This window comes from Apostichopus japonicus, chromosome 4 (assembly GCF_037975245.1).
Source record: "Apostichopus japonicus isolate 1M-3 chromosome 4, ASM3797524v1, whole genome shotgun sequence".
Classification (NCBI taxonomy): Eukaryota; Metazoa; Echinodermata; class Holothuroidea; order Aspidochirotida; family Stichopodidae; genus Apostichopus; species Apostichopus japonicus.
Window position 1 is genome coordinate 20,180,432 of NC_092564.1, and position 24,800 is coordinate 20,205,231.

A 24,800-nucleotide genomic window follows, 5' to 3' on the forward strand; every position below is an offset into this window, starting at 1 on the left:
AGAGAGTACTGTAAAATGATTGTTAAAAGATGCATGCACAGGACGACATCGAGAGAAAACAATTGAGCTCTACTTACCCTTAAATAATCAAAGGGACAACGGCTATTACCCTCCAACACAAAATTATCAAAATATAGTGTAAGGAATGTGCCAGGCGGAGAGGTGAGTCGAGTCGTGCAGTCATGGTTTGAGTGGTAGCTAACAGGGTAACCGGGGCTCATCAGATGTCCATATCCACTTGTCACATTTTGATTACAATCTGAGGAAAATGACATACACAAAAAATTGTTAAAGGTTTGAAATCTGTTTTGCAAAAAAGAAGAAGAAGAAAAAAAAAAACCTCTCGATAGAAAAACAGCAACAGCTGACATAAACATGTTTCATTATTTCATGCCACATACATACACACTATGTGCATGCATTTGTTGTCCTCCATCTCCATGTGTGTGGTAATGCCCACATTCCCTGGTTTTGTTCCATGATTATACTCCCCCCCACCCCATTTTAGTCCTGTCTATCAAGCAATAACACTAGGCCTAGGCCTACTACCATGCTGTCGTAACAGATGAATCTAGTAGTAGCCTATTTCTCATAGAAAGCAACAGGAGGGACACTATCGTCATAAGGACAACTTGAGTACCGTATCAGCAAAGGGAATTTATTCACAGCCTACATATGGAATAATGCAAAAGTCCTGTCTAACATGCAATAACACTAGGCCTACAGTTGGCCTATTACCATGCTGTCACAATAGATGAATCTAGTCGTAGCCTACTTCTCATAGAAAGCATCAGGATGGTTGTTCTATTGTCATCAGCATTTTAGTAAGGATAATTAAGGACAACCTGAGTACCATATCAGGAAAGGGAATTTATTCAGAGCTAATTCATATGGAATAATGCACAAAAAAATTGGGAGAGAGTAGGCTACCTGCAATTTGATAATTTATAGAGAATCCTCTGCCAGCTGAATTGTGATCTGTCGAGAGGTAAACCTGTGCCCCTTGTCCGACAGATCTGTATGGAGGAGGTGAGTTCTGACCACAGTACTGTAGGATATCACCATTGGTACTCTGAAGGAACAAGAACATTGGAGCAAATCAAAGCCAGATTTTCTCATCTAAATTATTATGAACAATTAGCGCAGCTTTCTAGTGCATCAGAGATAAGAGGAAGAGAGAGTTGCAAAATAATTTAAGTGGATCAAAAGCTGTAAATTAAACAAAAGGATTATCAGATGGACTTGCATACAGGGCGTGTATATGCATATCATGAAACAAGTGGAGAAAGGATAATGATACTGCTTGTACTGTCAGTGCAGATGCTTTGAAGCATCCCGTGAAAGAACAGTTTATAAAAAAGACAATTGTTCCAACCCCCTGTATTGTTTCCTGTTTAAAAAAAGGGATATATGCACGTGCATATAATAACATGATAAATCTTCTGTGGACATTGAAAATAAAAGCCATTCATTTTGACACAATGATAACTCCGTCTGAAGTATAGTTTGGAGGGGGAGGGGTTTAGTAGGAGATGCAGAGCTCATGTTCATATAAAATAAGTTTTATTCATCTGAATGTTGGCAAACTGTCTTGAATTAAACATGATATAAAATGTACCATTAACATAAAAACCAATACCAATGTGTGGTATAACCATGGACATATCATTTGCCACAATGTAGATGCTCATAACCAACTAATCCTCCTACCCCCCCTCCCACCCCTCCCACAATAAACAAAATGCATATAAATAGGGTTTTCTTGATTCAGCATTTGAATATGTTTACTCACCAGAGGAAAGCTGGAGATCTGAACGTAATCGAACATGCAAGCAGTGTGGTCTTCCATGTCGATATCGGTGGTCGTGAGCAGAACTTTATCGAATGCATCTGCCGCAGAGATGACCCAAGTACAACGGGTGCTGTCCGGGTACGGGTTCGGATAACCGGGAGACTGCAAGACCTGCACTTCGTTAGTCGCTTGTAGAGTTCCTCCACACGTTCCTTGAAACGGACATTGACAAAGACAATATGTGCAAACTGTGTGGCAGATGGAACCTAAATTTGCCTCTCTAACTGAAGATGTTGCCCATGGTTACAGGATCCATTGTATTTCTGTACTATGACATTTAATCGAATGATCGAGTATTCTCTTTCGCAGTCGGAACTCGGTATTTTAGATTGTTAGAAAGACTCGGTTCACAAACTCAGATGTTCATGTTTTGACCATTGCTTTATTTTTTATATAGTTACAATTGTTTAACAGGTTTTTCCACTTTGACTTCAGATTGAGGTCAAATGATTTTTGTGATTAAACACAGAAAACAATAAATTCTTGTAATCTCCCTGACAAGAGTTTCAGATTTTGACCTCTCGTTAACATCAAATGCCAAGAAGTTCAAACCACTTTTACTTTTGGAGTTGATGTATCTACAAATTTTGCAAACATATGACTTTTGTTGACTTGAAATGAAAACAAAACACAAAACAATGAAATATGAATAAGTTGTTTAATGTGCCTTATCTTGTCCAGAACCTTCCAACACATACAAACACAGGTAAACAACAAGAATAACCCAAATACACAATGTAAAGAACAGATAACCAACCTCAAAGCCTAAAATCCAACAAACTTTCACCAGACAAAGACACGCTTCTATGGTGACCATGTCAAAGGTCACCATATGGGTGAATGCTAAAAAGGCGGTAACCTATACAGCTTGTCAACTTCTACAACTAAAGTTTGACCTCTACACAAAAGAACAGATCGATGCAGCCTGATCAGTGTGTTTATTAGTGTAAGATTACTTGCTCATACGGTGCAGGTCAAGGGCCATAGATACTTATACTGACATGGCTATATACATTCGTACAGTGTCATTATGTTACTACATCACAAGAGCATATCATGTTCACCAAATATTCGGACCTTGCATGGCCTTTCACCTCTTTGAAAAAAATAGGGTTCTTGTACTTCCAAAAGTAAAGTCTATCATACCAAAAATAAAAACTTCATCATGTAATTTTTTCATGCTCTATGCTTAGAATCCAAGGTATACCATAAAACACATGCACACACTCACATGCAATACCCACTCTTTCACCTGCAGCAAGAAAGTAAAAAAACAAGGATGCTACTTACTATTTACTGCAGAATAATTCAGTGTAAATCCAGCACCGCTATCCCTCGAGTCAGTCACGAATCGGACGTAAGCCTGAGCTCCTGATAACAGGATAGCCGGAGGACTCACAGAGCCACAGTATGATCCAATCAGCGGGGCGAATCTTCCAAAACCATCACGAATCTATGGACACCAAATCAGACAAAAGTTTGTCTTGTATTTTCACGTGTCTGAAAAATTAGCTTCTCGAAGATAAAGAAAAAAAATAGGAGGAAAGAAATTCTTCAAACGAATGCTTTTTTGAACAAAGAACAGGGAAGCTGTAATCCCTTGAAATGAACCCATTCCTGGCATACATAAGAAGCATAATATATCTTGCCCACACAGATATACATTGCATAAAATGTATTGCCAGTTTGTTTCCATGTGGTGTCACAATTGACATTTGAATCGTACAGGAAATCTGTCACTTTTGAAAGCAACACTTTTACATCTCCTTTACCAACAGCATGGGCTTTTTAAGTTTCAATATTAATTAATATTAAATGATGAATGTGGCTAACAAACTTAGTTTTCAAATGGTGTAAATAAAAAAAAACTCACTAAAACTAGTGTTTCTCTGCCACCTTCATTCAGGCGTGTAGCGAGGAATTTGCCAAGGGAGGGGCGAAACTATAGCAAACTGTCAGAGCCGTAGATACGGCATTGCAAACTATCTAAGCATAGTGCCACCATGGGTTGGCCCGAAGCATACAAGAAAATTTTGGCTGGAAATGCCTCCCAGATTGCTGGAAATGGCACTTGATTTGATTTGATTTGATTCTGCAAGATATCAATCTTCATCTACATACAAACAAAAAATTGCACATAAAGATAAACATTTAAAATACAAGATGGGAATATACTTAAATGCATCAAAAAGAAAAAAACATGCCACGGATAACCCTTTAAGCTAAAAGCTTATTTCCAAAGGGGTCCTTATAACCTTAAAAATACAAAAGATAAGAAATAAACTATTAAAACATCTAAAACATGCATACAAACACTGTAAAAAAGAAAGAAAATTACAAGCTAGACATTCATATGATTTAAAAGGTAGGCTTTGGCATATTTTTTAAAATTGTATTTCAGCAGGATGGATTTTATATTTTCAGGTAGCCTGTTCCAGTTTTTAATTGCATTGTAATAAAAAGACCCAGCACAGTGCGTTTTAATTTTGGGAAGTTGAAAATTAAAACTACTACCTCTTGTGTTATGGCTATGAACACTATTTACTCTAATAAATACTATTTACTCTCCCTCATATAAACTGGAGAGGTACCATGGAAAACATTAAAAACATGATTAAGACGAAGCTGTTCAGCCCTAGTGTTGATGTTCAAAATACCAAGAGTTTTAAAGTCAGCATGGTTAATGTGGTAATAAAAATCTTTACCCAGAATGAATCTGATAACTTTGTTCTGGGCACATTGTAATCTACGAGCGTGGTACTTAGAAATGCCTCCATACCAAGATGAGATGGAATAATCAAACAGACAAAGAACAAGGGCTGTACAGATGGTCTTTTTCACATTTTGATTAAAATAATTAGCTTGCCTGTAGAGGAATTTGAGTCGAGAATTTGTTTTACTAATAATGCCAAGAACAATTTGTTCGCCATCAAGGTATTGGTTTAACTCCAGACCGAGGTAAACAACAGAATGTTTGGCCTTAATCAGTTGACCATCACAAATAATTGAGAAGTCAGTATACTGACCAAGTTTACGTTTCGTCCCAAACAAAATCAACTCGGTCTTACCCATGTGTAACGACAATTTGTTTTCAATGAGCCATTTATTGCCACTCTCCAGGTTAGATGAAGGATTTTTTTTAATATTGTTAGGATCTTTGTCAGAGTAAATTAAAGCACTGTCATCGGCATATTGTAAAAGCAAGCAATTGATGGAGTTTGGCATATCATTTACATAGCAAAGAAATAAAATGGGGCCCAATATACTGCCTTGAGGCACCCCGCAAGTGATGGTCAGAGGATCAGATTCAACTCTATTTATGCTAACAACTTGCCGTCTACCAGAAAGATAAGATTGGAACCAGTCAATTGATGTACTGTGGACACCCATTGCGGACAGCTTATTACACAAAATTTGATGGTCTACACTGTCGAACGCCTTCTGGATATCCAATAAGATCATGCCGGTATAATTACCAGCGGCAGTTTGTTTTCTGATATGATCTTGCAGATGAATAAGGCAAGTGTCGGTTGAATATGATCCTCTAAAACCAGATTGGAATTGGTAAATGAGATTATTGTTAACCAGATAATCGTTCAGTTGATGGAAAACAGCTTTCTCTAAGAATTTTGACACAACAGAGAGGATGCTCACTGGTCTATAGTTTCCAGCTTCAAGCTTACTCTTCTTTTTATGAAGAGGAATGACTTTTGCGATTTTCATGTCATTAGGAACAACACCACATCTTAAAGAAGCATTAATAATATGTGTGATGGGGCCTGTAATAACCTCAGCAGCATCTTTAATAAAACGCCCTGGGATACCATCGAGACCAGTACTTTTACTTATGTCAAGACTATGGATCTCATTCAGGACAAATTCCTCATTAATTTCTTGAAGCTGGAAAGAATCTGGAACAACACTCTTATACTGATTTTTAAAAACAGGTGAGTCCACATCGTACGAGTTAAACTCTTGCTTTGGAAGTTGATTCACAAGATCTGATGCAACATGAGTAAAAAAAATGATTGAAATGATCAGCAACATCCTTTTTATCATGGCATTTTTCGCCATTCACATCTAAAACAGTATTTGATGATGTATTAGACTTTGATTGGTAGCCAAGAGTCTTGAGATGTTTCCATAACTCTTTAGGTTTGTCTTTGTATTCGTCTATTTTTTCAATCATGTAATGACGTTTGGCGTTTCTTATGTCATTATGAACTTTGTTGCGCATCTTACGGTACATTTGGTAATTTTCAGATGAGTGGGTATCCCCCCGGGACTTACGTAACCAACTGTCCCGTTCACGAATACTCTCGAGAATCTCAGCTGAAATCCAGGGATCAGACTGATTTTTGATCCTAACTTCCTTAACTGGAGCCACAGAATCAAGAACAGTGGTAAATAAACCCGGAAACATACCCACGATTCGTCAACATTATCAGACATATAAACAGAAGACCAGTCAACATTTTTCAGCTCATCAACAAAATATTCCTTATTGTACTTTTTTAGGGACCTAATCTGAATCCCTTTATGGGAATCAAACTTGGGTTTGATGTTACCCCTTGCACAATAAACAATGTAATGGTCACTTATACCATATGGTATGACCCCATATTGCTGGATTTTTTTCATATTGTTACATAAAACATGATCAATGGCTGAGGATGATGTGTCAGTGACTCTTGTAGGAGTATATATCAACTGCTTGAAACCAGACATATTCAAAATATTTTGGAAGTTCTTATACTTATCATCTGCCTTGATACTACACATGTTAATATCACCGAGAACTATAACATCAAAGTCATTAGGAAGTTTAGTCAGAACATGCTCCAACTTATTGGTGAAATCAGATTCTAGATGGGTTTGAGACCGATAACAAATACCAATAATAATGGGTTTTGACATTGGTACAAGAATCTCTACCCAAACTGCTTCAATATTTGGCTCATGTAAATCTGGCCTGAGATTAAAAGCTAGACTAGATCTCACATAAATACAGACACCTCCTCCATGTCTGTTACGGTCATTGCGAATCACCGAAAAGCCGGGAATTTCAATTTCACAGTTGGTAACAGAGTCATCAGTCCAACTCTCGCTGATGCCAAAAACACTAGGTTTAGTTTCAGAGGCAATCAGCCTAACCTCAGACATTTTAGGAGTGAGGGATCTAGCATTCAAGTGAATACAGTGAAATAATCCATTAATACCATTAACATGTTTTTTAAATTTTTTTTTATGAACTCTGGCGTTGTAAGTTGCATCTTAGCATTTCTCTTTTGAAATTACTAGCGATATCATAAAAACATTCGCCCCCCCAGCCCCCCTTGGCTACTTGCCTGCCTTCATTTTTGGAGCAATGACCATTCAAAGTGGCTGAACATTTTATAAGGCCAGCATAAAACCATTTCCTTGGAAGCAAAAACACAAGCCTCACTGAAAAAACATTGATGATCCACAAATAAGGATGTTTATAATAAAAACCTGTCAAGAGCAAATCGTGTTTTGATCGATAATGGGGCACTGACATGGTACGGATTATAGTTGCATGCATTCACATCACAGCTTTACATATTACTTCTTGGAAAAGCCTGTCATTTACAATGTTCAAGCATCAACCTATACACCACATTTTCAAAGCAAATATGAGCTGATACCAATATACCAATCTTGGAGGGAGGGAAAATGCTATTTTAATGACCTCTTGAATACAACTACCAGATAATTGCCAAGTTTTCTATGGAGTTGGAAGAAAACTGTTCAGAGTTCATAAAAAAAAATTAAAAAAACATGTTAATGGTATTAATGGATTATTACAACTAGTAGAGTAGTGAATTTTGGCTGTGAGATACAACCAGCTACTTTAAAACAAACAAAATTAACACCAAATAACTTCTGACACGGTTGACAACCAGGACTGCTGCATCAACAATGATGGTTAATCACACCAATGTAAAAAAAAAATCTAATATTTATTTCTGTACTTTTTAAATGAGAGAAATTGTAACAATCATTTTGTACCTCCAAGAAATCATAAATACATCCAGAGCTCGGTGATGCTATGTCAAAATCTCCTTCAAATTCCAGCCTCATGTTCTTGTTGTTGTCTGAGAGCGCTATGTTCCAGGTGCAGGATAGGTACGGTTCGTACTCTCCGTTATTGTCAACGTCCAAACTCTGTATGCTCCCAGCATCAGCTGTTACACTTCCACCGCAACCAGCGGATGGCCCTGGAAAGAAGAAATTAGTTAGAAATTAGCTCTCCTGGTGATCTCAGCGACTCATATCGAATGATTGAGGCCTCGGTGCTGGTTTGCCCAATTCAAACTTTGACCTTTCCAGCTTAATTGCACTAAAAGCTCAGTGAAAATGACCACCTTCGACGCAATTTTCATATCAATATTCATTATTTTTAAAGAGTTATCTGTCGTCGTTATACATTTTTGAGCGGAAATAAAATTTCGCCAGATTTATTGACGAGTCCGTAGATTCTACAAACTTCAATCAAAATTTGCAAGCCCCGTCCGACAGATCATGCGCAAATCAAACCTCTCTGTTTTGTTTACAACAGTTAGGCCTAGGACTACCTTCACTGTCGTGGGCTAGCCTGTCTTTTGTCCCAGTAAAGATGGTACTGGCAATGAATGAAAGGGTCAAGCAATTCTCTCATTTTGGCAAGATTATCAATCAATCAAAATAGACAAAAGTTTGATCATACTGAAGATGAGAGAACCTTACCAAAGACGGCTTGATAGGTCGCCTGGAATCCTTCAAAAGTTCTCGAAGAATCCGTCACAAAATTGAGCAGCATGGTGTTTGCCGTGCTCGTCAACTGGTCCGGAGGGGTGTTCCCACACAATTTGCCAGTGAGAGGGGTGGATGTATTGGAACCGTCATAGACCACAAGGTAGTCATAGTTGCAGGCTGGATGGACTTCTAATTCAAAACTTGCGAACCTGCAGACACAATCGACAAGTAGGTCTTGACGGTTACATAATTCCTGAAAACTTTCAACTTTTGAAGAACAGATGGAGACAGATTTTACCAAAAAAAAAACCTTCACACCCAAATCTTAGGAATTTTTTGGAGTATGGTATGGATCACATTTCATTTGGTGATCAGAGTTCAAAAATCCTGAAAATGATTTTAATTATATTACCTTGCAAATAAAATTCACAAAGTAGAAAGTCATGGACATACTGAGTGGATGAAATTTCACAATCCTTTAACTTTACATAATATAATTAATTAATATAAATAATATAATTATGGAGCTGCTACCGATACAGCTGTCTTGGTTTTTGCAGCGTCTAAATTTGATGACTATCGGTACAAGAGGGTTACCTCTTAAGTGGCATTCAAATTGTGAAATGTTCCATATGGTATGCACAATAGCGCTAGTTTTCGGCCCACCAAACCAAAACACATTTCTACAACCCCCAAAATCTGGAACAAAAAGACTGATTTATATTCGTGGGCCCGGAACGATCAAACTAAATGCTGGAAATGTAGGCCTAAAGTTGCCGTCAAAAAGAATTTACTTTAGGAGTGGTATCAATTAACCAATGATAAAGAGTTCCCAAGATTAGGTGGCTGCAAAATGCACATGTCTCCAGAATGTGACCTTGGTTTGAAGGAAAAGGCTGGAATGCAGAAATCACAACCGGGCTGTATCCTCAGATAATGTTACACGGATAAACCGGGAATCCATGTTGTGAACTGAAGCGGTAGGTATACAGGAGGATATTTAGAGCAACGTGTTGTTCGATAGGTACATAACGACAAGAAGACTTTCATAAGTGAACTGTGTAAACATCATGTGACACAATTATCACACCCACTGCCAGTTGAAGACTATAGTGTGGGCTCCAGGGTACACCATGGTCATATTATAGTGTGGGCTCCAGGGTACACTATAGTCATATTATAGTGTGGGCTCCAGGGTACACCATGGTCATATTTATAGTGTGGACTCCATGGTCATATTATAGTGTGGGCTCCAGTGTACACTATGATCATATTATGGTGTGGGCGCCAGGGTACACTATGATCATATTATAGTGTGGGCTCCATGGTACACTGTGGTCATATTATAGTGTGGGCTCCAGGGTACACTATAGTCATATTATAGTGTGGGCTCCAGGGTACACCATGGTCATATTATAGTGTGGGCTCCATGGTCATATTATAGTGTGGGCTCCAGGGTACACTATGATCATATTATAGTGTGGGCGCCAGGGTACACTATGATCATATTATAGTGTGGGCTCCATGGTCATATTATAGTGTGGGCTCCAGGGTACACTATGGTCATATTATAGTCTACTCCAGGGTACACCATGCAAGGTTGGACATATTAAGATCATTTGAATTTTTGTTTTTACCTGAGCTGGACAGACTTCCCCTCTTCAACTTGAATTAGGAACGTACAATTCTGGGCATTACGGTAGGTATCCAGGTGACGAGGTGTTCCCAAGGTACCAGACTCCTGTGTGTAGGTGCCTCCGCAACCTATCAGAATGATTGATATGAAAATGAATGAATGAATAAATAAATAAATATAAAATCAATAAATGAATAAATAAATAAATAAATAACAAAATAAATGAATGAAAACGATTTAATTTGAGTAGTTCCATGACTAGAGGGGAATCCTTGGGATGTTTTAAGCAAAGATACATTTTTTTTTATCACTGTACTCTAATTATCAGTTCTATCGAAGTTAATTGAATATTCATGTAGTCAAAGTTCACTCCTTCCAAAGAAGGAAAAAAAAAAAGCTGTAAATATTGCCGCGATAGTAGGTAACAAAAATTGCCGCAATAGTAGGTAACAAATATTCTTACAGCATTTTTTTTTACCGAAACAAATCTGGTTTTCTGTTAATTTTTACAAATGCATCTGGCAACAAAAGAGTGAGTGACATCATCATAGAAAATGAGTTGACAACTTGTCAATGTTCGAAACGATTCATCCAATACAAAAAAACAATATTACATTATATTATATTATATTATTGAAAAAACTATTGATGAAACCTTATACATTAAGGTGTACATCCAGCATTCCAATGACTTTCGGATTTCAAGGGCAACAGAAACAACAACATTATAAAATGAATGTCAAACTCTATGAAGAACACGGGGCATGACGACATCGCAGACCAGACAAACTGTAAACATTTCTTGAAGAAATTACCGTATAAACATGAGCCACACACCTTGAAACAACCAATCCACAGCTAGATATTGTAAAGGGGAAGGGGATAGCAATGCAGAATTTATTTCCTTCTTCTTAGTGTCATATTGACCGCTAATGGCATATTCAGTTACAAGAGAGGTACAGAAACTACTGAGTTATGTGTGCCCGGTGCATAAGTCATTTCTTCCAGAAGGTAAGGAGTTCCCGATGTAAGTTACGTTACATTCAATATTTTGCTGTCGCCTTTTTTTTTTCATTGTAGAAAGTTACAATAAAGTTATCGGGTGAATTTTTAGCTATGATCGTTAGAAGTGGTACGCTTTGCATTGAAGAATTTCCACATGGATCTCTTCTAACAGGAATCTGCAAAAGTCTTTAGTGTCGTCAAACAGACACCGACTTGCAATTGATTTCCCGCCATTTTTGCCTTAGATTGTATTAACAGTTCATTCGGAGGTGGGACGAGCACTGGGCCTTTAATATACACACAAAATTAACTTACAATCTGAAATAAGCTGGAAATGTCTTTAAAACTTGTGTGTGTTTTTATTTTTTATTAAGGGTGGCGGTACGTGGGAGGAGACAAACTCCATGCCATGAGTGTGAAATAGTTTGTATCAGTTAAGATTTGATTCTCACCGGGCTCATATCGGAATCCAAACCCATTTCCACCGGTGTCGCCATCTGTGTGAAAAACGACAAAGACAGGACCAAAAGTCTCGATCTGGTCGGGAACGATGGAGTCGCAGAAGCTCCCGAGGAGTCTGCCCGAGCTGTCCCTGCCTTCGTAGAAGTTCAGGTAGTCGTAGGCACAGTCCGATCCGGCTAGGTTTAAATGGAAATGAAAAAAAAACGGTACAGGATTGGTCGTATGGAACTTACAAAACCCTATCATCTGCTCGTCGATGTTCCATTACCGTTCTGGTTTTGCGTAATAACCCGAGCCGGACTCTCACAATTATTACACTAGAAACACTTAAACTTGACTTGCACAGTAGAGAATATACCTTTTTGTTTTATCATTCATTATCATTCTCTTATTAGTTCTATCACTTCAGACATAATTCGATCTACACATGCCAAAATCTTTTGAAGTAACTGTTACTGAACAAGGGAAATTGTTCATACTTTGATTAACCCAAAATTCAATAAAAGCCGACACTCGGGTAATCTAACGACATGCACAAACACAGATCTCTTGAAAACATGAATAAGTAAGTATTTTACCACTTCGTAGACCTTTCTACATAGTTATGGTTGCCCCATCTAACCCCCTCATCCTCCCATGGGCCCCTTACTGACAATTAAGACCTCATCTTCAACTGTAAGCATAAGCTACGGTTGGTTTTTTCCTACAAACAGATTTCAGATTTTTATGCCATAAATCTCTTGGCAACATGCAGTTATTGTCCCTTCCTGGATAAAAACTAAATGCGATTGTTTTCCAAGCTGTGAGTATTGAGCCATCCCATTGGTGTTTTAATCAGCAATATTGACCAGGGTGGACTTTAAGTGAACTTTGTAAAGAAAAGTCTACTGTTTCATCGAAAGCTTGATGGTGAAATCGTTGTACTTCCGAAACTTACCTTCCAAGTCGAACCTGTCGTCGAAAAATATCAAAAGTTTGTTGCCTTCTTGGCCTTCGATGATATATTCACAGTGAGAATTGTCGTCGTAGTAACGACTCGGATAGCCTTGAGATGTGATGCGCCCTGTCAAAGCACCCAGGTTACCACCGCAACCTGAACGTCCAAAAAAAATCAAAGTAGAATCCATCAATTTTTTTATTTATGACACGAAATGCTACAGAAAACTGAAAGTCGAGTGTAACTTGAATAAGACAGCGAGTCAGAAAAGTTTTGTGTCACTTGTACTGCCAACGATGTACGGATCAAAGTCCTAATTGAGCCTTCTTGTTTTATCTTTTTCTTTTTCTTTAAAGATTGTGCTAATAATAAACTTTTAATTGCTATTTGATTTTAGTAACTGTTCTTGAGCTCTTCTCTGCTCAGAGCAGGTTTTAGCTTTTTTTGGGGGAGAAGTATTTTGGGATGCCTAAACTGACAATTATGGAACTAAGGCTGCATGGTGATGTGTATATTTATAGTCTCATCCAGACCTGTATGCAGTAACTATATGTGTAAACAGTACATGTTGCACAGGAAAGTGCATTGTTATGGTATCTTATTCATAGCTGTCCAGTGGATGAGATTTACTGTACCAATTGTCATTTTAGGAACAAAGTAAATATGAGGGGGGCAAAAAACTTTTCCAAGAGATTGTGAATGATCGTTTTACTAAAAATTTTTACGCTCAGGTCGTTGCGTAAACTAGTCGGTTTGTTCGTTGCTACTGTTCCAACCGCAACCTTGACAGACAAGATCGTCTGTTTGTGAAAGAGACATCATCGGCGACTCATCTTACTTCGTCTTGGCGGCACTGGGCGGCCCCGCCCGGCACAAAAAATTACCGCCCAGCACTGTCTTAAAAATTGTGAATCCCGCCCTGCACTATTTCATCTAAAATCCCGACATTCCTAACAATATAATCAACATAAATTGAGCCGAGCCTATGCCAAAATCATACAGACTAATAATGCATCAGTTACGCATGCAAGAAACATTACTTACAGCTCTCAAACGGTCCCTTGTAAAATCTCTTTGAAACAAACTATTAACTTTTACTTCACTAAAAAAAATTAAAAAATGTAAATTGTTAGCAAAACTAGTACTTGTGTATGTGCTTAAAAAGCTACACAAGTGCTAGCATTTGGAATCTGAGCACCTTCAAAAATCGAAAAATTTGCCAAAGGGGAAGGGGACACCCCCTCCCCCTGAGACCCCTCCCAGGACGGCGATCAGTATACCCAGCACTCAGGAAATCTTGGGCACATCGCTGGGGTACAAAGTGGCATTTATTGTCATCCAGTCATCGTATCACAAGAGAAGACGCCCGTAACAATGAACTACTTGGGTAAAAGAAATAAACTACTGAATGTGGAAGCAATTGAAAATGAGCGTTTCCTTACGTTTAGCAAGTAATGTATTGTAGCATATTCAATGTTATTTCTATTATGATTTGAATGCTATCTTTAACTTACCAGTGGACCATGTAGCCCTGAAGCCTGTTCCTTCGCTGTTTGCGTCGGAACGGAACTTAATCGTCATCATCGTGAAGGAAGACTGCACGGTTGCCGACGGTGCCGATGTGTTGAAGATCTGTATGACGTTAGCGTTAGTGGTCGAGCCATCGTAGATCTGCAAACAGAGACGAGAAAGATTACAAATCTGGCTCTAAAATTTCCATATTTATCTTATGTTACCCTTACCTATGCTATCTAGTTAGTTGAAAGGATATTCCGGTGGCTGAGGTTGATTGCAGAACAAAAAAACAAAACTCCCCCTCTAAAAAAAAAGCTGGAAATTTTTAGGTCAAAATCACATCCTCATAGCATTCAAAAAGGTTGAGGATATGAATTTTTCAAATTTGATGGTAATTTGTAAATGAATCTGGCAACAGCCGTGAAGCAATTCGGTGGAAAAAAAATGCTGTTTGATTTTTTCCTTTTCATATTTACCTCACTTATTCATAGAGGCAAATAATACTTTTACAGAATCGATGAAATTCTTAATGCAGAGAAAATTGACAAATAAGCAAACGTTCCAAATGTATCAAAGTTTTTAAGGATAAATTAGCAAGAAATTATAAATAGGAAACAATAAGCTTTTGAAGAGTGTTTGCAGCTGTGACGGCATTGTACAGCACACACCTCCTGTGGGCCGATCCAAGGAAGAACCGAGGCATTAGCCAGTTGAAAAAAATTCCATTCAATCATCTATATCTTGAATTAGGGACAAGGTATTGAGATGGTGTATTTCAACTGAGACTGTGGAATTTATATGTATAATTTTTTTTCCCCACATAAGTGTCACACTGTCTACCAACAGAATATCCCTTTAAACAAGGGCCTCTTACCCCCCCCCTCCAACACCTTCTCCCCCATCCCCATCATGTGTAGGCCATGACTAATCACATGAGCAACTAAAAGGAAATATATCAACGATGCGAACCACATGCAAACCAGAGCTGCCATTGATATACATGTCTGTGTGGCTTAACAAGTTCCTAGCTCTAATGAATGTGGAAAGATGCCAGCTAGTGGATACGAAGCTGTTCATTATGGAGCCGAAATGGACTTGGATGTCCAAAAAGTTTACCAGCAAAATTATACTCACCCATAAACACACACAAACATTGCAGGGAATTACTCACTCATACACACCACAAACCTTGTCGGTGGTTACTCACCCATATTCGCGCACAAATATTGCGATTGGTTAATCGCCCATAAACACGCACAAACTTTGCTGGTAATCATGTAGAATTGCTGATCGAGATGGGGAGGACTGTTTTTGTTTTTTGGGTCCATTGTGCTACTCTGTCACATTTCACATTTTGCACATGTCTGTAATTGGAATATGGAATTTGTTCCTGCTCGAGCGAGTATGTATGCTTCCTAGCGTGATTCTTGAAGTCCGGTATCCTACCAAAACTATGGACTTTGGAGAAATTACTTACAAATTTCCTTACAAATTCCTTACTAGGAGTGTTAGCACAGTGGGGTTAACGCCGGTGCCTTTCAATCATAAGGTCCTGAGTTCGAGTCACTCCAAGATTAATGTATGTCGTCCAGTAACAGAGTAGTTGACAATTGACAATTCATAATCATTGACGTTAAATATGAATGTAAGCTTGCGGCTTTGATAAGCCAATGAGGCTTCTTCACGAGTTCCTGCTTGCAGGAGGATCTAAAATACATATATACATACACACAATAGATCAAGAATAAAAGAAAAACTGCAGCTCACTGTGACTGAATCACCGCTCTGTACGTCATAGCCATCCTCGAATGTAAGGATGACGTTATAGCCCGTCTCCACAGATATAATCCAGACGCATTCTTCATTGGCGCCATACGCCTGAGGGTAGTTACTGGATTGTATGGACCCACTGTTACTCTGAAGCGTACCGCCACAGCCTTTACGACAACAAAGAAAATGATGAATTAATTTCACCGTGAGGAATTAACGATCAACTGTTACCTTCAAGGCATGCCCATGGCATCTGCCTTCATAACAAAAGGAGATATTAAAGGGATTAACATACATTTAACTTCAATCCAATTAATCCTTGTGCATGCTACACTATACGCCTACCGTTCCTTTTTTTTTTTTACTTTTGATACTAAATGCAGTCGGGTCACATTTCAGACTACTACAATTTGAATTAACCCTAGTCGAGTTCAACGTAGCGTACGTACCTCTCTCTTTAGAATCCGACGCTACATTACGATGAATTAAAGTTGGTGATTGTACTTTTTAAGAACAGAAAACTGAAAAAGCAAATAACTAAGAAAACTAAACATGGCGTGATAAGATGTGATTACAGAATGAGAAACCAGCTTAAGCCATATTCCATTTTTGTATGAGAACATATACAGTAACACTGCACACAAGATTTTCAAGTTTTGACCATTGTCGCCCTTTCAAGTGATCAGCAAGGTTCCTGCAGTCATACCTTCATTCCTGTCTTACAATTCCAGTTGTAATATTTATAAGGTCATCAAAGAAGTCTGACCTCTGTTCACTGCAATGACCTTTGACCACCATAGCAGACAATTCAGTCCTTGTACACACTAACGTACATATCTACTTTGCCACATCCCACGGATTGCATCGGAGCTTTGGAGTTCTCACGACGACCAGCATTTTCAATAAGATTTTTGTTAGCAATAAATAGGTTTGGATCCACACATCAAGTTCAAACCGTCCAGTACATTTTGAGCTATGGTGTTAACACACCAACGTATAACTAAGACACACATATGCACACTCGCTCACACACTATCACAGTTGCAGAGACTCCGATCATGCCTTCAGCGAGGCATTGAGAACCTCTGAATGTGTCTCGTACCTTGTGTCTCGGTGGTCCACTCTAGTCTAAAGCCCTGACTATTTATGGAACCGTCTGTGTCGAAGATGACGATAGCTTGGTGGGAAGATGAGACAATCGGGCCCATCGAGGGTGGGTTGGTATCGCACCAGCCGTATTCGCCAGAGATGGAGGGCGAGTCCCAGTTACCACCATTCTTGATCATGACGTGATCGTTTTGACAGTTTACGCCGACCTCTAGTGAGAAGTTCGTAAATGTCATCTGTAGAAAGGATAATTCATTAGGGATATCTGGATACAGCACTGTGCTTTCTCCTGATACAGTCAGCGCTGACTGTATGAGGAGAATTTTTTAAAATTTTTTCCAAGTTAGAACTTTTGTTGAAAACAATAAAATGATCAACCAGAATAATAGTTGCAGTGATGTCCGGACTTTTCCTTCAGCAATAAGTTGAACGGATGCCACAAGCGACGAGTCACCACCTTTTCTTTTGACGAATTCACACAATGTGGCTGTTGTGAAAGTCTTCAAACAGTTTTTCAGTTCAGCGACTGCTCTCACTACATTTCCAATTACACTGAAGGGTACGTCTATCTGAGATAGCCTAACCAGTTGGTAACACTCACTACAAGCCTGTAGGCTACCCATTTCGACCATATACTGGCAGTTTAATACATGCAAAGCTGCTAGATAGATACACACGTGTATGCAGCCAGTGACTTTATTGAATATCTGATAGCATAACCTTCATATTCGGCTTTAAAGTTACTGTACATACAAACTCATGGAAGAGACAAACACCTCTCAAAAACATAAGTTTTGCATAGACTAATATCGACTTCGTTATTCGTTAAATGAGATCAAATATAACGTCAGAGGAATCTTTTTTTTTAAATTTTTCCAAGTTAGAACTTTTGTTGAAAAAAATAAAACGATCAACCAGAATAATAGTTGCAGTGCCATCCTGACTTTTCCTTCAGCAATAAGTTGAACGGATGCCACAAGCGACGAGTCACCACCTTTTCTTTTGACGAATTCACACAATGTGGCTGTTGTGAAAGTCTTCAAACAGTTTCTCAGTTCAGCGACTGCTGTCACTACATTTCCAATTACACTGAAGGGTACGTCTATCTGAGATAGCCTAACCAGTTGGTAACACACACCACAAGCCTGTAGGCTACCCATTTCGACCATATACTGGCAGTTTAATACATGCAAAGCTGCTAGATAGATACACACGTGTATGCAGCCAGTGACTTTATTGAATATCTGATAGCATAACCTTCATATACGGCTTTAAAATTACTGTACAAACAAACTCATGGAAGAGACAAACACTTCTCAAAAACATAAGTTTTGCATAGACTAATATCGACTTCTTTATTCGTTAAATGAGATCAAATATAACGTCAGAGGAATCTTGTTGTGGACATGAAAGAAGATCTACACACCTCAAGACGAATAGAGAGAGAGAAGCTCTACGAACATAACGGCTCCTTGCTTGTATATGAACTTATGAAATGAGAATGTCTAGCGTAACAAAGAAACAAGTGATCGCTGAATCATAATAACCAGCTTACGCATGCCACGTACTGCACACTTTATTCTGCATTCCAATTGCATATTAATAAGTCAAAGAATCTTTTTACACTGTTACAATACACAATGCCTCTGTTCATGTTGTTGGCTTTGATTTTAACTTGGCTGGGGCAGAGATGTGCTGCACGTTTCTTCCCCGTCCCCTTCCCCTTCACGAACATAGTTGGCATGACGACTGAAGCCAGTTTAAAACACAGTTGACCTTGAGTTTCCACTCACCGATAAGATGGCTCCTTCTGGTGCTTCAATGAGCCATGCACAATGATCCTCATCCCTATACGCCGCAGGGAAATTAGGACTGGTTATGACTCCACTTGTACCAGTAACGATACCACCACAATCTGAAACCGAGAGAGGGAAAACATATAATACTATAGCAAAAAAAAAGACAGATGCCAATTAGATAATAGAATATTAACGTCATGCGCTTCAAATTTCAAAATATGCATTTAATTTTATTGTTCAAACAACTCCATATTGAAGAAGAAATTTTTAATCAAATATTCTGAGACATTTGAATGATATACTAACATATTACATCACCTGCTAAGCAATTCTCACATGGAGCCCTAACTTGGCTTCCCGTTAATAATTCTGCAAGCCATAGCTTTTGTAAAATAAACAGCTTACCTTCTGAAATACTGAAGTATACTTTTTAGCTGATTGCTTTTCTTTGCAACCTTGCGATGTTAATCAGAAAAATTGAATTCAGCAGAGATGTCCAATGATTATGCAAGTATAAGTCATAACATAAGAATTGATCATCTGAGTGTAACAGTAACAGAACAATGCTGTATATGTTGCAACAGTAACAGAACAATGCTGTGCATGTTGTAACAGTAACAGAACAATGCTGTGTATGTTGAACAGTAACAGAACAATGCTGTGCAAGCTAGTGCACGAAGACACCCCCTGATACATGTGAATTAAACAGCATTGATAGCAAGGAACAATATTAACTGTCTATTGTAAAACCTAACCGTCACTGTTTGAGTGACTCGGCAAAAGTGTTTGTGTTCTGAATAGAAATGAAAATGATAGCAAAGTTACACAGGCACAAACAAAATTAAACAGTCATTTTATTGTTACTTCTATGAAAACATTAACGATAATGAAAACTGAAATCGTCAGCGTTCTACCATTGTGGTTAAGATTCTTATGTTGGAAACCCCTCTGAATGACTGAAGAGTAAATTAAATTTCATTTCATTAGAAATATTATGCGTGTTAAATGCTCCCCCAGTGCGAAAACTTGGAAGATTTGACCAACCCTGAAAATAACATCACTGATTGAACCAATAGTGATTCAATATTTCATGTTAGCTAATCAATGGAATTGTTGATCACTAACATATCTACTACAGTATCTTAACATTGAAGATGAAGGTTGTGGGTTTACCCCTCACTTAAATATAGTAAATAAGTAATATTAAAAAACACATAAGGGGGTGGGGGTGGGGAAAGGAAATAAGATCAGCCAAAACATGAATAGTAAATTACCTGTTCCTTTGTATAAAATTTTGAAGCCCTTGTCTCCGACCGAAATGTCGGTTCTAAATCTGATGAATAATGTGTTCCAGGGACTGCTGATGGAGGGCGGTACCGTTCCTCCACAGAGTCTAGCAATCAGGGGAGCGTTTTGATCAACTCCTATGAAGAAGAAAAGAATTAAAGTAAAATATAGCAGATAATAAGTACAAAATTTTAATTTTTCCAAAGAAATGTTGACTTCCTTCTCTACATTGTGAATGGTGAGCGTGATTTGGGCGGGTAGTTCCCCTGAGAACGAATTGACCGTCAGCGGGGATATCGTAAGATAATCCTGTCCGAGATCAAATGTCTGAACTCATATCTTACGATATCCCCGTCAGCGGGGATATCGTAAGATAATCCTGTCCGAGATCAAATGTCTGAACTCCGCAAGCATCTGTTGGTCAAAAGCTTTGACAATCACAATTTCATCAGTCTTTGGAAAACTGCATTTATGTATTGCCTAAGCTTCCAAGTATGTGGTATTATCCTTTGGCCCTTTTGCTCATAGTCTCAATACCTCTACATTCACAACGTCATCAGTAGTAATACGTTTACCGGGTCCTACCGAGTGGTGGCCGTTTCCACTATAACTCTTCACTGCCGGATCTCTTTGACTTTGAATCCCTCGATCTACTTAGTTTGTTATTCATTATTCCTTACCTCGTCTGATCTCTAAATAATCATGGATACAATTTGTCCCAGGTTCCAGTCCCCAGCCCTCGTCGAAAGCCAGATAGAGGGACGAATTTACGATTTGAGTATTTGAGAGCGTCCAATCACAGGCGAGGTTGTCCGAATAAGTCTGGCCGACGAGTCCATACCCGGGACTTGAGATAATCCCTAAACTTGGAGGAGTCGTCTGTAAGGTGTCGCCGCAGACTACCGGACAAGAGAGAAAAAAATTGCGTTTGTGTGGTTTTCAAAGGTTTGACGTGAGTATTTATGTAATAGGGAAATATTCCATTCAGTTCCTTGAGGTATTGTGTTTACAAGCTAGGGTATGACACGCATACATTATAATGCTCCCTCATCTCCTTTCCTTGCACCACACACAAACACACCGACATGACTGGATAGGTTTATTTGCCTATCTACAGCCAAAGACCAAACAATATTTTCAGCTCAATTGCTATGATGAAGTCAGCCCATGCTTCCCATCCTGAGATATCGTGTTAACCAGGTTTTCACAATTTGACCCCTGGTGACCCCAAATGACCTTGATCTTCCACCAAAACAATAGGCTTTTTGTACTGAATGTGGTACTTCTACACACTATATATGAGGTTCTCCCAAGCATTCCTTGAGATATCGTGTTTACAAGTTTTCATAATTTAACCCCTGGTGACCCCAAATGACCTTTGACCTCCACCAAAAGCAATAGGCTTCTTTTACACAATGTGGTACTCTTACACACCAAATATGAGGTCTGCCCATGATTCCCTTCTTGAGATATCATGTTTTGCAAGGTTTCACAATTTGACCCCTGGTGACCCCAAATGACCTTTGACGTCCACCAAAAACAATTGGCTTCTTGTAATTAATGTGGTACTTCTACACATGAAATATGAAATTGGTCTGACCTTTCCTTCTTGAGATAGCGTGTTTACAAGCTGGGGGTTACAAACGCACTCACACACACACACGCTCACAAACAACATACACACATACAGTACTGCTCACGGTTAACTCCGCATAGACGTATACTCAACATTTATCTACGCGATTATACGCGATTATACGATGTTATACGTTTCTGTACGCAACTTTCTTTGCGGTGTCTACGAGGTGTCTTTGCCCTGTCTACGCGGCTTAGGGCTTCACTCTAGTGCCTCTGAATAGGGATTTTATCTCGTATAATCTGTAAACGTACGGGTTTCGCAGCCGCTTTACATAGCAGAGCTTCTTTGGGTTAGAATAAACTGTGATGAAGAAAAGAGTCGGTAAACTCACATGCACCAAGCCCAATTAAAAACTTTCCAAAATATTCAACCACAGAGTTAGCATATACTTAAGCCAATAAGAATAAGAGTAACAAAGAAAACAGCTAGCGCTACTAGGAGCACAAACGATCGATACAATCAGTGCAAAAAGTTAAACAAGGAAACTATATTAAATACGACAATGTGCCCCAGTCTGTTACTATTCATACGAGTTCCTCCCGTTAGGCATTAAATTGAATGTACTGTAGGTAACAATCTATGAGAACTAGTAGATAGGCCTTGGCCGATCCTATCTCTTAACCTACATCGCAAGATACGCCGTATACACCTCGCAAGAAAACCAACGATAACCTTAAATGAAAAAACAATATTTTGCACTTGAAGATCTGACTTCCCCAAAATGCAATGATAAGGTTTAGACCCAGTACTTCTTAATACATTGAGATTCCAATTACTAGTCAAAAATATTTTCTGAAGTGAAACCTTACGATATTTTCACAAATATTGATGCTTAGATAAGTGCTTCCTTACAATCAACGAGCCGCCCCGAAATTTGCTCCGCTTACGTCACCGACTTTCGAACTTGCCCAAGTTCATCGCACCATGGGAACGACTTAACAGATTGAACATGATGGTACATTTTCCCGCCATCTGGACGCCAAGTGAAAATTTTGGTGTATTATGCAAATTATTAATGGTACTGTGCTGTGCTGTGCGGTTAAAACTTAACCTATTGCGACAAACACAAATTTTGGGAAGCTTTTGTAGAAGCAACGTTTGTATCAAATGTAAAGTACTGTAAGGTACTATAATTTATAAAAGATGGTTTTCTTCAAGGTGGTAAGGAAAAGGGGTGTTTCGGTGAACTCAATCTCTTTGTATAGTATTTGGATACTTAAAATGGCCATGTACATGCAGTTTCTATTTCTCTTTAAGTAAGCTCTACTTAGCATTCTTATCCTTTGTGGATCTTTATTGGAATAAATACGAAATGTATTGTTTGACGCCAGAATTTAATGGTAAGCATTTCTTAAATTGTTGGCTGAGCTTCAAAATCCATTTTCAAACTAGAGCACCAATGGTGCAGAAGCTCATACCTTTTCGAGCTTAAAAATGTAGGGCGCACAAAACTTTATGGCCCACCAAATTTCAGGCCATTTTTCAGATTCCAACAATTTTGGGCCCATGAGGAATAACCCCCCCCTCCCCCTCCGTTAGCAGAATCCTGGCCACACCACTGGCTATAATTCCTATATTACCCACTCTCTCAAACAATACCACTGACCTACCCTATTAAACTTTCTCCCTTCTACCTGAGCAGACCTGAAGCACTCCTTGCCAAAATTTTGGCTGGCTGCCTACATACCTCAGACTCAAAGACTTCTAACAATTGGCTAGTGCTGATTGGCTATAGGGCTCTCATGCTCTCATGCTTACAGTTCAACAGTTAATAACAACTCCCAGTCCTGCTTTAATTCCACTAACAGCCTCTGCAGAGCTTAACCACAAATGTAAACAAACACTGCAGAGACTGGGAGAAAAATTAAAGGAGCTTTGCAAAAGGTGAAGGCTCAGATTTTTTAAACAATGGGGATTAATTGTAATTAATTAACTTTTGACCAAAAATTATTAGGCATCACCTTATTCATACTCAATCCAACAATCATCAGTTCAATTTTGAATATGATCCATCAAAATCTTGAGGAGATTGAGATATTTGAAAATATTACAAAGAATGACCCCCGATGACCCCCTAAATGACATTTGACCTCAATTTTCCGAACACCCCTCGTAACTCTCATCCCGAGGAACGTTGTGACCAAGCTTCATTATAACTGGCCATACACTGTACGAACAGGAGCAATTTGAAAATATGGGGCCGCAGCCCGGGCCACAAAAGACCCCTAGTTGATCTTTGATCTCAAATTCACGAACACCCTGAAGGTAAAACTTCCATAGTACTATCGTGACAAACCCTCAACATTGTACCATGGAATCTGTAGGAGAAGAAGCATTTTGCGTATTTCTACAAAATGGCCCATTAAGGCCCACAGGTGACCTTTGACCCCAAATTTCGGACCATCTCTGATGGCCCTATACCCAATGGTCCTTGTGTCCACGTTTCATGAAATTCCATCAAACACTGAGTGGGAGCGGTTTTATCAATTGTTGACGGATAGAGTGATTGAATGATAGAGTGATAGACGCCGCACTGTAACAATAGCTCACACCAGCATGCTGGTATGAGCTAAAAAGTATGTTTTCACAAAGGTGTTACAAAATCGACATATAGCTAGGGTAGGAAAATATTAACTTAACCACATTAACGAAAGTTGTTCTATCCAAATAAAATACATGGATCTCGTACTGAGATCTGAAAAAAAAAAAGGGGCCGATATTTTTCTTCTTTTCATGCGTTAATACTAGTTTGGAATATGTGGCAACCCTTACAAAATAAATTTTAAGGATAGCTTAGATTTCTTGTAATCCGAATAGAGACTTGGGAATCAGGAAAAAGGAGGTCCCTTGCGCGGATGAGAAACATGTTTTGTTTTTAACCGGCCCTGCTTCAAAGTCGTTGGGTGGAAGTTTTTTTTTCTTTTCATTCTGTTGGAACCAAGAGTAAATTATGTAAAAAAATTGACACAAGAAACGCTTAGTAATACTTTATTATTTCTTCCAAACGTTGCCAACTATTCAAAGTAAACTTATAC

The 24,800-nt window shown here is 38.7% G+C and overlaps 1 protein-coding gene across 2 annotated transcripts in view; it reads right to left on the reverse strand.

The window, feature by feature from the left end:
• The window catches only part of LOC139966762 (cubilin-like), a 111,264-nt gene that overhangs the window by 8,676 nt on the left and 77,788 nt on the right, over window positions 1-24,800 (reverse strand). For both annotated transcript variants that reach the window (XM_071970103.1, XM_071970102.1), the window contains 15 exons: window positions 20,807-21,025; window positions 20,114-20,263; window positions 18,834-18,955; window positions 17,036-17,276; window positions 15,931-16,100; window positions 14,163-14,319; window positions 12,649-12,804; window positions 11,702-11,887; window positions 10,246-10,372; window positions 8,600-8,817; window positions 7,883-8,091; window positions 3,143-3,305; window positions 1,793-2,004; window positions 931-1,072; window positions 78-259 (listed from right to left, as the gene is read on the reverse strand). In XM_071970103.1, coding sequence (XP_071826204.1) covers window positions 78-259; window positions 931-1,072; window positions 1,793-2,004; window positions 3,143-3,305; window positions 7,883-8,091; window positions 8,600-8,817; window positions 10,246-10,372; window positions 11,702-11,887; window positions 12,649-12,804; window positions 14,163-14,319; window positions 15,931-16,100; window positions 17,036-17,276; window positions 18,834-18,955; window positions 20,114-20,263; window positions 20,807-21,025 — 2,654 coding nt within the window. The remainder of the gene's footprint in view (window positions 1-77; window positions 260-930; window positions 1,073-1,792; window positions 2,005-3,142; window positions 3,306-7,882; window positions 8,092-8,599; window positions 8,818-10,245; window positions 10,373-11,701; window positions 11,888-12,648; window positions 12,805-14,162; window positions 14,320-15,930; window positions 16,101-17,035; window positions 17,277-18,833; window positions 18,956-20,113; window positions 20,264-20,806; window positions 21,026-24,800) is intronic.